This window comes from Telopea speciosissima, chromosome 1, assembly GCF_018873765.1.
Source record: "Telopea speciosissima isolate NSW1024214 ecotype Mountain lineage chromosome 1, Tspe_v1, whole genome shotgun sequence".
In the NCBI taxonomy this organism is placed as follows: domain Eukaryota; kingdom Viridiplantae; phylum Streptophyta; class Magnoliopsida; order Proteales; family Proteaceae; genus Telopea; species Telopea speciosissima.
Window position 1 is genome coordinate 70,124,890 of NC_057916.1, and position 13,751 is coordinate 70,138,640.

At 40.1% G+C, this 13,751-nt stretch overlaps 1 protein-coding gene across 3 annotated transcripts in view; it reads right to left on the reverse strand.

Moving 5' to 3' along the window:
• The window catches only part of LOC122663433 (structural maintenance of chromosomes protein 6B-like), a 123,150-nt gene that overhangs the window by 50,767 nt on the left and 58,632 nt on the right, over positions 1-13,751 (reverse strand). For all 3 annotated transcript variants that reach the window (XM_043859149.1, XM_043859155.1, XM_043859156.1), the window contains 3 exons: positions 2,717-2,886; positions 2,483-2,585; positions 1,847-1,959 (listed from right to left, as the gene is read on the reverse strand). In XM_043859149.1, coding sequence (XP_043715084.1) covers positions 1,847-1,959; positions 2,483-2,585; positions 2,717-2,886 — 386 coding nt within the window. The remainder of the gene's footprint in view (positions 1-1,846; positions 1,960-2,482; positions 2,586-2,716; positions 2,887-13,751) is intronic.

Sequence of the window (13,751 nt, forward strand, 5' to 3'; positions counted from 1 at the left end):
CCTTTTGCTTCCGGGTGCTGCCAGCTTTGGAAAGGAAAGTAAGGCAATGAGAATTGCAGTCCTTCTCTAATAGGGCACTCCTGGGCGGTAGATCACATAGAACTCCCTTTATCTTTCGTCTTCTTTGTTTCCTCTCGTTTCTCTTCTTTCATTTTTTTTTATTCAATTCATGAAAGTCTTATATAATTGGTAAAAAGAAAATTTGTGTATTATATATAGGATCGACTTCCGCGAGTTCGAGTTCGGTCATACAGCATTTGTGTACTTCCTGAATAGAAAGTAAAAAGAAAGGAGAGCGAAAGAAAATAGAAAGAAAGAATAAAAGAAAACAAATCAAAAAGAAAAAAGAAAGAAAAACTCATATTCCAAATGAACAAATTCAAACTCGAAAAGGATCTTTCTGATTCTCGAAGAATGAGGGGCAAAGGGATTGATCGAGAAAGATCTCTTGTTCTTCTTATAAGATCCTGATTGGATCCGCATATGTTTGGTAAAAAGAATAATCTGGGATTGATCGAGAAAGATCTCTTGTTCTTCTTATAAGATCCTGATTGGATCCGCATATGTTTGGTAAAAAGAATAATCTTTTCCTTTGAGGATAGTCAAAAATGGAAAGTGTTCAATTGGCTTGATAGGGTGGGCTTCCATTCACCAGCGCAGACTAAAAGTGCTCTCCGAACCGTGCTAGATAGTCACCCATCACACAGCTCTCAAACCCAACCTGTGGTCATAATTGGTAAATTCGTAGGTTCAATTCCTGCTGGATGCACGCCAATGGGAACGTTCAATAAGTCTATTGGAATTGGCTCTGTATCAAAGGAATCTCATCATCCATACATAACGAATTGGTATGGTTTATTCATACCACAACATATGAACAGTAAGAACTAGAATTCTTATCGATACTGGAACTCATAGGGAAGAAAATGGATTTATGGATGGAATCAAATATGCAGTATTTACAGACAAAGGTATTCGGTTATTGGGGAACAATCAATGTACTTCTAATGTCGAATCGGGATCAACTAGGACAGAAATAAAGCATTGGGTCGAACTCTTCTTTGGTGTCAAGGTAATAGCTATGAATAGTCATCGACTCCCGGGAAAGGGTAGAAGAATGGGACCTATTATGGGACATACAATGCATTATAGACGTATGATCATTACGCTTCAACCGGGTTAGTCTATTCCACCTCTTAGAGAGAAAAGAACTTAAATCAAAATACTTAATAACACGGCGATACATTTATACAAAACTTCTACCCCGAGCACACGCAATGACCCTAAATTATGTTCTAGGGAGGATATTCCTTTCTCATTTGGATCTTACTCATTGTTGTTGGGCACCTGGACTTACAGTCATCTGTGCCTGTGCAGTATGCACTCTAACTGGTTGTGCTTCATGTTGTTGTTCTTGTTGTTGTTGTTGTAACAGAAGCTTTCAAATTCAGCCATCATAACACCTCCTAGTGAGGAAGAATATTCCATCTGCTATAAGAGATAAAGAGACTCAATCTCATGGTTTTCTGTACAAAGGGCATACAGGGAATTGAAGGGTTTGGCTTGAAGAGTATTTTAGTAATTTTTCTGGTGGGGACTACAGAGGCACATGAACCAGTGTAGCACCAAACAATCCTAAGGCAGTGTCACAACATCCCTCATGTCCATGTTGACAGATTATAGGTTAATTGTAAATTTCTGTTATGCTTACTGAGATATATTTCACAAATGTTGGTTTGTATTGTAACTTTATTACTTCTCTACAAATCAACATGAACCCTGACTATCTAGCTAGCAATAAATCAATAAATCAAAGCGCAATATAGAGTTTGGTTTCCCATCTTACATTTTATATCCATCTAGTGTATAGACCTCCTTAAGGTTTGGAATCCTTTCCTCAAAAGTAACTGATTTTCCCACTTCATAATCTCTAACAAGCACTTGGCTCTCAGCACTACCCTGCAATGTAAAGAAGCTATCAAAAAGTAGAAAGAATATATATACACACAGAGCTAGTCTTTGATAAGGAGAAACTGAAAAAAAACACACACACACACACACACAAACATGTAGCACAACAAACACGATCTCTTGAGAAAGAACAAACACACAGCAAGAACTGCAACAGTAAGCTAATATCCTTATCTGAGAGTAAAGACACTGTGAAAGCAATAATGTCATGAGAAACTCCTTCAGTAAACTAAAAGTTGAACTACAAAGAATTAGGTGGATTAATTAACTGAAACAAATAAATTACAAATTACAGTAAGAACTGCTTAGACAGATGAATTCAATGACAAATCACAAAATGATATTAAAAAAAAAAAAAAAAAGGAAAAGTAAAGGCACAAATATGCAGACCATAACAAATTAGTGAAGCAATGAACAAACTAAATATTCCCAAATTAACTAAAACAAATAGAATTCCAACACAGACATACACCAAAAAAAAGGGGGGGGGAAACACAAACATTTACCCTACCATATCCACCAACACATTCAATATAGTGGGATTATCAGCATGTAGAACAGAAAGAGTAGTTGGGTGCTTTGTTTGGGGAAGCATGTGTCTGGGAATGTTCAACCTGCAATGAAGTTTATATGAAAATGTCGTGAACACTTCTTATATGATAAATTCAATGAGACTTAATAAAAAAGATGGGAAGCTCTAAGAAATCGAGCAAACAAATCTAGTTAAACATAGCCATCCACTGACCTCGGTATGGCAAAATCATATATGTAAATTCTGATATTGTAATAGTTCACTTCCTTTGCACAGTCTCTCAAAAGAAGAAAATCCTTGTGATCATTGACAATAAAAGCATTTAGAAACCTTCCAATGGCATTTTCAACAGCTGGAGCCCACATATCACCATTTACCAGTGCCTACAGTACATAACAATCAAAAAATTGATGTTTTTTTCTTTTTTTGGATGAATAAATAATTCAATTACCAAAGGAAGAAAGGGGGGGAAGGGGAAAGAACAAACATGCACGAGCCAACAAAAGCCCTACCAAAAGGCAAGGACAAAACAAAAGGGGCAAAAAAGGATGTTACATATTGCATTTCTGGTCAATTACAAGGCATCAGGAAATCTTATGTGCAAAATTACATATATTCAGAGATGATCCTCTATGATTTTTCAACATAGTTGTCAAGGTGCCTAGGCAACCTTAGGCGATGGCCAGGCACCTTGGTGCCAAGGCATCGCCTTACTCAGTGTGGTAAGCAGAAGCCTAATGGGTGTTTAGTTCTGTTAGGAGTAAGGGAGAGTCGGGAATAGGCTAGCGTCAGCCCCTATTCACATGTTCACGATTCCTCTATCTGGGGGTATTTTTGTCTTTGGGTGTTATTATGTGTTAACCTATTTAATATTATGTTTTGGGGGCAGTTACTCTTACGGCTGCAAACCCAATTGTGCAGTTTCTCTTCTTCCGTCTCCTCTCTTCTTCTTTCTTCTTCTTCTTTATTTAAATTTACATGGTATCAGAGCAAGGTTAGACATTGCTACAGCATTCGTGAATCTCCTTGTCTACTTCCTACAGCCTACAATTGAAGATTGACAAGTTTTGAAGATTTGAAGGACTCTCAGCTTCTCTTATTTTTCTGTTTGAAGGGGTGCAGCGCCCTACGCTGTATTTTGGGACTGTTTGAAGACTAGTTCATGACATAAATTAAGAACTAGGTCTTTTTTTCTCTTGTTTGAGGATGTGTTTGAAGGAATTGGATGGAGTGAAGACTGTTTTGGTCTCGGTTTTGTGGTTTTATCTTTAGTATGTGCCAAGGGTGAGATCGATTCAGGTTTTGTGAGTTTATTGTTTGGTGGTTATTGCTTGCAGCTGGCTGCTGTCTGTTGGTTGTGGCCACACTGTTTATAATTTCAGAAGTGTTTGCTGTCCATTTGTTTCAATCTGTCCGGGACTTCTTTGTGAAGATTTAATTTGTGTAGTGAAGCATGGGTGATGCAAAGACCACCGTGACTGAGCTGTCTTCCTCTTCTCATCGTATTACCGAAAGGAAACTTGAAGGGATTTCTAAATTTCAGCAATGGAAAAAGGTGGTTCGATTGGCCTTGATGGGGCGTGATCAATAGGATCATCTCACAAAGCCAAAGCCTTAAGGAGATGCGACATGGGATACGGTGGATGCAAGAATATTGAGTCAGATGTTGAACTCAATGGATAATCAGATTGCAGACCTGGTTACTCACATTGACACAGTAAAGGAGTTATGGGACTACTTGAATGTCCTCTATTCTGGGAAGCACAACTTGCCTCGAATTTATGACCTGTCCCAGGCTTTTTATAAAGTGGATCAAAAGACTCTGACTGTAACCAAATATTTTTCTGAATTCAAGCGACTATATGAGGAGCTGAATTCCATTCTTCCTATCACGTCTGATGTGAAAGAGATGCAGCAACAATGAGAGCAGCTGGCTGTTATGGCATTTTTGGGTGGACTTCGAAAAGAATTTGAGCCAGTACGGTCTCAAATCCTCGGTGGGGATAGAGTCACCACACTTTCAGAAGCTTTTTCAAGACTTTTACGGGTTTCTCATGAGAACAGCCAAGATTCCTCTCATGGTAATGAGAGTTCAGCCCTTGCAGCCTTTCCCAACCGTGGGTCCAGTGGTGGGACAAGTACGGGCAGCAGTGGTGGTAGCCGTGGTCGTGGGTCAGAGAACAGTAAAGCACCCACACCTAGTACTTCAGAGACTTCAGGACAGGTGTGCACTTGTCATCATTGTCGGTCACATTCAGCGCTTTTGTTGGAAGCTTCATGGTAAACCACCTCAGTTTGCAAATTCAGCCAGCAGTGATCCGGTGGTTACCCCTCCATCTAAGCCTGAGGGTAAAACAGTGACTATGTCTGATGAAGACTATAAGCGGTTTACTCAATTTCAGAATTCTCAATCATCTCAGTTCTCCACTGCTACCCTAGTTCAGCCAGGTAATGCTATTGCATGCCTATCATTGATTTAGGTGCTTCGGACCATATGACTGGAGCATCAGGTTTTTTTTCTTCATTTCATGAATCTTCTTCCAATGTTGTGATAGCCGATGGGTCTCTTGCTAAAGTTCGGGGTACAGGCACTATGCATGTTACCCCCTCTTTATCGTTGTCTTCTGTTTCTTACTTGCCCAAATTTCCTTTCAATTTATTATCTGTTCGAAAATTTACCAAAGCTAACAATTGTTCGGTTACCTTTTTTCCTGATTATTGTGAGTTTCAGGATCTCCAGTCGAGGAAGACGATTGGTAGAGGTCACGTATCTGGGGAACCGTATCTTCTTGACGCATCCACTGTGGCATGTTCGAGTGTGGCACTTCCTCAACAGATTCATTGTCGTTTGGGTCATCCTTCATTGCAGAGTTTGAAGATTTTAGATAGTCGGTTTCAGTCCTTGTCTAGTTTGCAGTGTGAGTCTTGTCAGTTTGGGAAACTTCACCGTGTAAGTTATCCCCCTCGAGTCAGTAGCAGGGCTGTCCAACCCTTTTCTTTAGTTCATTTTGATGTGTGGGATCCGTGTCCTGTTACTTTTGTGTTGGGTTTTCATTACTTTGTCACTTTTGTAGATGATTTTTCCAGAGTTACCTAGATTTATTTAATGAAGAATCGTTCTTAATTATTTTCCATTTTCTGTACTTTTGTGCTTGAAATTCAGAATCAATTTACTACTTCTATGAAAGTTCTTCGAAGTGACAATGCAAAAGAATATTTTTCTGCTCCCTTTAATGAGTTTATGGTTCAACATGGGATCATTCATCAGTCCTCTTGTGCGAATACACCTCAACAAAATGGTGTAGCCGAGAGGAAGAACAGACATTTGATGGAAGTTACTCGATCTTTTTTATTTGAGATGAAAGTGACTAAGGTTTTTTGGGCTAATGATGTTTTGATTGCGTGTTATCTTATTAACCGCATGCCTTCTTCTGTTTTGGGTGGTGGCATTCCATATTCTTTGTTGTTCCCTTCCCATCCATTGTTTGTCTTACCACCACGTGTTTTTGGGTATGTTTGTTTTATTCAAGATCATCGTCATGGTCGCTCTAAGTTGGATCCTAGAGCTCTTAAATGTCTTTTCGTGGGGTATTCTAAAACCCAAAAGGGTTACCGGTGTTATTCTTTTGATTTGCGAAAGTACTTTGTTACTGTTGATGTCTCCTTCTTTGAATCTACTCCATTTGTTGCATCCTCACTGCCTACTTCAGAGATGGACGATGATCTCCCTCTTTATGTTGTCGATACTTATTCTCCTGTGCAGGATCCTGTGCCTCCGGTGCCACCTCCAACAAAACCACTGGCTGTTTTTCGTCGTCGCCCACTTGATGCACCGACACATCGCATTACACCTATGGAGAGACACAGTACCCAGGCAGCACCATCTACCACATTATCCTCGCCTTCAGATCCCACTTCAGGCACTTCCTCCTCTGTTACTGTCCCTCCTATTTCTGATCTTGATGTTCCTATTGCTACCCTTAAGGGGGTTCGAAGTTGAACCCAACACCCTATTGATCGTTTTGTGTCTTATGTTCGTTTGTCCTCTTCTTTTGTTGTTTGTTTGTCTAGTATTGACAGTTATCCTATTCCTAAGTCGGTGGTAGAGGCCTTGGCTCACCCTGGGTGGAGGGCTGCCAAGACTGAGGAGTTATCTGCTTTGACGAACAATCAGACATGGGATCTTGTTTCTTTACCCTCTGGTAAGTCTGCTATTGGTTGTCGCTAGATATTTGTGGTTAAGGTTAATCCAGATGGGTCTGTGGCTCGGTTGAAGGCCCGTCTTATTGCTAAGGGCTATGCCTAGGTATATGGTGTGGACTATCTGGATACTTTCTCTCCGGTTGCAAAGCTTACTTCTGTCCGCATTTTGATTTCTTTGGCTGCTATACATCACTGGCCGTTATTTCAGCTAGACGTTAAGAATGTGTTCTTGCATGGGGACCTCCTTGAGGAGGTGTATATGGAGAAACCTCCTGGTTTTATTGCTTAGGGGGAGTCTGGCAAGGTGTGTAAGCTGAGGAAATCTTTGTATGGGCTGAAATAGTCACTGCGAGCTTGGTTTGGCCGCTTTACAGATGTTGTGCTGGAGTTTGGTTTGACTCGGTCTGAGAGTGATCACTCAGTGTTTTTCAGGGAGTCAGATGCAGGGAAGATATTTTTGGTTGTTTATGCAGATGATATTGTTATTACAGGGGATGACTCTTCAGGTATTGAGGGCTTGAAGACATATTTGGGACAGCAATTCCAGACTAAGGACCTGGGACGACTGAAGTACTTCTTGGGCATTGAGGTAGCTCAATCAAGGAAAGGGATTTCGCTCTCACAGCGAAAATATGTGCTTGATTTACTCTCAGAGACAGGATTACTGGGATCTAGGCCTTTGGATACTCCTATGGATCCAAATGTGAAACTCATGGCAGAGGATGGGGATGTTCTGGATGATCCAGAGAAGTATCAAAGGCTTGTAGGGAAACTCAACTATTTGACTGTGACTAAACCTAACATCTCTTTTCCTATCAGTGTGCTGAGTCAATTTATGTCCGCCCTTAGGACAGCTCATTGGGAGGCAGTTATAAGGGTGTTGCGATATATTAAGAAGGATCCAGGGCGTGGTCTCTTGTATTCTAATCATGGTCATAGAAGGATTGAAGGATTTACTAATGCGGATTGAGCAGGATCTCCTATTGATTGAAAGTCTACTTCGGGCTACTATGTCTTTGTTGAAGGGAACCTAGTTTCATGGAAGAGCAAGAAGCAGACTGTAGTAGCTCGGTCTAGTGCAGAGTCAGAGTATCATGCCATGGCTCATGGCACTTGTGAACTAATGTGGATTAAACAGTTGACGACTGAACTTGGATTTGGTGATGATTCTCCTATGTTGTTGTGGTGTGACAATCAGGCTGCTATTCATATTTCTGAGAATCCGGTGTTTCATGAGAGAACGAAACACATTGAGGTCGATTGTCATGAGAGAGGCATCAACTTGTTCACAAAGATTGATTTTTCACTGATATGCTAGAGATTGAGGTTTTTAAACATAATATGCCGCAGTCAATTCTACCAGCTCATAATGAATGTCTCTTTATACTTGCTACTCTTATTAATTTAGGTTTGAGAGTCGTTTTCTGCTCCTCTCTTCTATTCTTTTTCTTCTCTTTGAGATCCTAGTTCACAAAGGATTTCAAGGAGAAGACTCCTCTGTAAGAAAGCTCTGATACCAAGTTAGATTTTAGGTTTAGGAATGTAAGTAAGAGGAGGAGAGGATGTTGGAGGAGGAAGAAGAAGAAGAAGACAAGAGAGAGGATTCGGTTGTAATGTGTTAAGAGTGTAATGACTCTACACTCAACACCTATAGTACTTCATTACTAGAAATAAGAATATTGCATACACCTCCCTAGGGAGGTAACAGGAAAGAAAGGAGAAAAATAGAAAAATACATAATGAGGGCAACTCGACAAAGGCTAGTTCCCAAACTACCCTTACATAACTTCTCACAACTCTAACAATTAATTAAGTTTATTTGTTGCTTCTGTCAGGAAAAAGAAATTACTATCATCTATTTGTTTAGCAGAAAACATGCCAGACCATGGATTGCAATTAGGAGGCAACTTTGGACCGAAAACCCGAGTCAAGTTTAGCCCACTCGAATTTTCCTGAGCTTGGATTGGGATTATCAGCCTTTGTGATGCAGATAAGTTCCTATAATAATGGATATACCTAATGGCAGCATGTGCTATCTTGTGGCAACTAAAGGCTGAATGTAGTTATAGAAGGAGACTCCAAATTGAAGCTACCCAGGCTTCAATCAGGAGCAGGAGGCCTATGGAGATTCATGCACCTTGTAAGGAATGGTAGATGATTATGTCTAAAAAGAGGAATTCCTCTTTCTTATGGAGGATGTGATCTGCCAACCCTTTAGCTGATGAGTTGGCTAAGTCTGGGGTAACTATGAATCTTTATAGTCGAGTTCCTATCTCATTGGGTAGTTCCATATTAAGAGTTTCTACCCTTTGTGGATTTTAGCTCTCTATCTTTTCTTCTACTCTAATAATTTTTTTGGCAACTTATCAAGAGAGAGAGGATACAGATTTAGATCAAGTGAGGTGTATCAAGAGTGAATATGGAAGAGTGTTGGTAAGGGATGAGGACATTGTGACGACATGGGATGAGTATATTTGTGACCTACTAAATGTAGATAAGTCGAGTAGAAATGACCCAAATGATTATATTATCCAACAAGACACCACACGTCATAGATATGTACAAAAGGTTAGTGTGGGAGAAGTTAAAGAAGCCTTGAGAAAGACGAAAGCAGGCAAGACACCAGGCCCTAAAGTTGTCAAGGAGTCACCTAGGCATCCAGGCAGATTTTTTGGGGACTAGGCAACTTCCGCCTTAGTGGTATTGAACGCCTTAGGCCCTTAGACCCTTATTTATGCCAAACATAAATAAATGTTAACCCCCCCAAGTTCAAGAACAAAAACTAGATTTTTGGCAGTAGGTGAAATTTTCAACTTTCTGATGCAAGAGAGTTTTCTCAAATCTAAAAATTCTATAAATCTTAATATGGTAAAACATTGCTAAAACCAAAAGTGTTGTAAAATATTCATTTGTTTTGATACATAAAAAAAATATTTTCATTCAGAGCGATTTTGACAACATTCATGCACATCAAAATAAAGTTTAACTGGAACATAACTCCTTCAATATAAATTAGATTTAAGTAATCTTGGATTTTTTGAAAAGTTGGTTATGTGTTCTACCTAATACAAAAAAAAATCTCATGTAAAAATAAAATCATTTGACCAGTCAAACTTCTAAGAAAACTAAACATTTCTCTAAATCAAGAGCAGTTTAATTATTTATAGATAAGATCATATTTTTTAAGATCAATACAAGCCAAATGTAAGACTTGGTATACCAGGACAATGAAGAATTCCAAGAACAACATAAACCAAAAATGTATGTTTTGACTGTTTTAAACTTCCAATAGCTTGCTTCTTCAGTTCTGTTGCATTCTAGTTATATGTTGATTTTTGATGACTTGATGTGGCTTCATCTTGATTTTTGATGACTTGATGTGACTTAATGTTGATTTTTGATGACTTGACATGGCTTAATTTTGATTTTTGATGAGATAAGGTATATATTGTAGCATACTAAATAATGTTAGGAAAGAGGGGAAATAAAATATAACACTTGGGCACCTTAGTCGCCTAAGTGCTTAGGCACCCTTCCACTGCCTTGGGTCGCCTTGCTGCCTTGACAACTATGCCAAGCCCACAGACGAGATTCCAATAGAAGTGTGGAAACCCATAGGAGGTTGTGGGGTTTATTGGTTGACCAATCTGTTTAACAGGATTATGAACACAAGGAAGGTGTCAGATGAATAGAGGAGAAGCATTGTTGTACCAATCTACAAAAATAAAGGTGATATCCAATGCTTCAATATCTATAGAAGAATAAAGCTAATGAGTCACGCAATAAACTTTAGGACAAGGATATTAATGCCCCTTTGAGAAGAGAAACTCATATCTCGGTGAAGCAGTTTGGCTTTATGTCAGGTAGATCAACGACAAAATCTATCTACTTGTTGAGGAGGCTCATGGAACGATATAGAGATAACAAAAAAGATCCCCGTATGAACTTTATCGACCAGGAAAAAGCCTATGACCAAGTCCCTAAAGATTTAATCTGGCATGTTTTAGTGAAGAGGGGTGTTAAGTAAGTATGTGGATGTAATTAAAGATATGTATGAGGACGTGGTGACTAGTGTGAGATCTGTGGGAGGTCACTGTTGGATTGTATGGGCCAAAATACCGTCGGGATATTCTGAACTTTTTACCTAGTTTATGATATGTACAGCCATGTCGGCTTTGTTACGGACAGTTCTGTCGATGTAATATTTTCTATTGATTATAAATATATGGCTTGGGGTCTGCCGTAGACTATCCAAGCATTTAGCTCTAATTTTATTCCTTTCAACATGGTATCAGAGCAGGCAGGGGTCACGGTATTGAGTCCCCCTGGGAGCAAGCAAGTGTTGAAATTATTTATCCACCCGTGTCCACCTTTAGATAGTTCGCCGTGTTAGAGCTCCTGTATGATATACGCATTGTTTCCTCCCTTTCCTACAAGGTCGGCCTTTTAGAGGAACCGGTTCCAACATGGAATCAGAGCCAAGCCCGTAAGTTTCCTTGCAAGCAGCCCATATTTGAGAGGTTGTATCAAGGAGAAGAAATCCATGCGCAAGATCTGAAGTCATCGAACCAATGAGGTATGACATGAGCACTCGATTATTGGCAAGCCATCTATCTTGAGCATGACCAGTCTCAGTTGGCAACTTGGCATAACACTGGTGCCATTAATGTGGCCAGTAACTTCACGACCAGCAATGGCAAAGGAAGCAGACCGAGACCAAAGCAAGTAATTGGAGCCATCCAGTTTGATTGGACGAGGAGGAAAGGTATGAAAATCTGATTGCCTTGGCCATCACCAACAGAAGTTGCAGTCGAGTTAACTGAGTCACCCATGATCACAGAGAAGTTGGTGGGATGAGAAACCCAAGAATCCCTTCAATGTAAGGGCTGAAATTTGGTGGAGAATCCTCTTTCAATGGGAGAATGTATGTCTCCAAAAATCAGCAGTAGCAGACAAGGGAATCCCCTAGATCGACATTGTCAATGTTTTGAAAAAAAAACCCTGTTTTAACTGAAATCGTTGGAGGGGAGAATTCTTCAAAAAAACACTGTTTGGGGCTGAAACTTTGGTCGAGTAGAGTTCCAAAGGGGCTTGATCAGTCCTTCAAATATTAGCACCAACAGAAACCTGTAACGCCAAGATCGATATATGTCAGGGTTTTGAGAAAACCTTGATTTTGGGAGTAATCGATCCAAGGAGGTCTTCACAACAGGTGGCTGTAGATAGGAACTTGTTCGGAAAAAATCTGTTGTAGGTCTTGATCTTCAATAAGAGGAATTGGTTCCAATAAGTTGAGGGAGAAACAATCCAAGAACTTGAAGCGTCAAATATCGCAGGCAGGGAGGAGGTTCCTATCGATCAGAATTTTTCTTGCATTGAATGAGGTGAGAAAGGGCAGCAACTTGATCTATTGATCACCTCATCTGTGCTGCCCTATTGGGATATGAGAAACAAGGGAAGAAAGGGAGGAAGAGAGAGAGAGAGAAGGGAAAGAGAAGGCTGAAAAAAGGAGAGAGGAGAGACCCTAATTCCAAACCTGCTCTGATGCCATGTTGGAACCGCTTCATCTAAAAGGCCAACCTTGTAGGAAAGGGAGGAAACAATATATATATCATACAGGAGCTCTAACACAGCGGACTATCCGAAGAAGGACACGGGTCTGCCTTAGACTGTCCAAGCATTCAGCTCTAATTTTATTCCTATTAACAGTCAGGGATAGGAATTCCCAATTACAATTGGGTTACATCAAGGATCAGCCTTAAGCCCTTATCTATTTGTGCTTATCATGGATGACCTAACCAAAAGCATTCAAAACGAGGCCCCATGGTGTATGCTCTTCGCAGATGATATTGCTATGGTGGATGAGACAAAAGCAAGGATTAACGCTAAGTTAGAGCTACGGAGATCCACCTTGGAAACAAGAGGTTTTACGATTAGTAAAAAGAAGACGGAGCTTATGACGTGAAATTTAAGTTAGACTATGATGGTTACTGACATGGTGCGAATTAGGGATAGAGAGATCCCGCAAGTGACTATTTCAAATATTTGGGGTCAATCATAAATAAGGAAGGTAACATCGAGGATGATGTTTCACAGAGAATTAAAGTGGGATGGTTGAAGTAGAGAGGTACGTCCGGAGTACTGTGTGAACGTCGCATTCCTTTAAAGCTTAAAGGAAAGTTCTATAGGACTATTGTACAACCGGCTATGATGTATGGGGCAGAATGTTGGGCAATTAAGAAGTGTCATATTCAGAAGCTATGTGTAGCAGAGATGAGGATGTTAAGATGGATGTATGAAAAAACTAGGAAGGATAAAGTAAGAAATGAACGGATAAGAGCAGATTTGGGAGTTGCCCCGATCAATGACAAGCTTCAAGAGAGTCGTTTTAGGTGGTATGGTCATGTTTAGGGGAGGCCTAGGGACGCCCCAGTAAGGAGTGAGAGGATCCCGATTGAAAGAGTTAAAAGAACTAGGGGCAGGCCTAAAATGGCCATAGGAGAAGTTGTGTGGAAGAACATGCATTATGCATAGTCTAGGTCTTGTACCAAGAATGGCATCGGATAGAGCCTATTGGAGGGGAAGGATCCATGTAGTAGGCTCCATTTAGCTGAGATTTTCTAAACTTGCCGGGTTGTGCCTCTTTCCTCTTACTTTCATCTTTCATTTTCTTTTATTTTCAATCTTTCATTTGTCATCCCCCCCCCCCCCAAGCTCAACTCATGCCCCATCCCTCTTTTTTGTTTAGACCTCGGTTTTACCTACTTTGTTTTGTTTGGATCCATGTAGCCGACCCCATTAAGTTGGGATAAGGCTGAGTTTGTTGTTGTTGTTGTTGCTGTTGTTGTTGTTGCTGTTGTTGTTGTCAAGAGAGAAAGAGAAATTCAAATATAATGTGGACACCTAGGCAAATTAATGTATTGACAATTGGGCTATTGAATTACTGAACAAACCACCTGTACAGGCACTGTTAATGGGTGATTTAGTAATGCAGATCCGGGATCCAGAAACCCTATTCGGATTGCTTGTGGACCCACTAAAACAT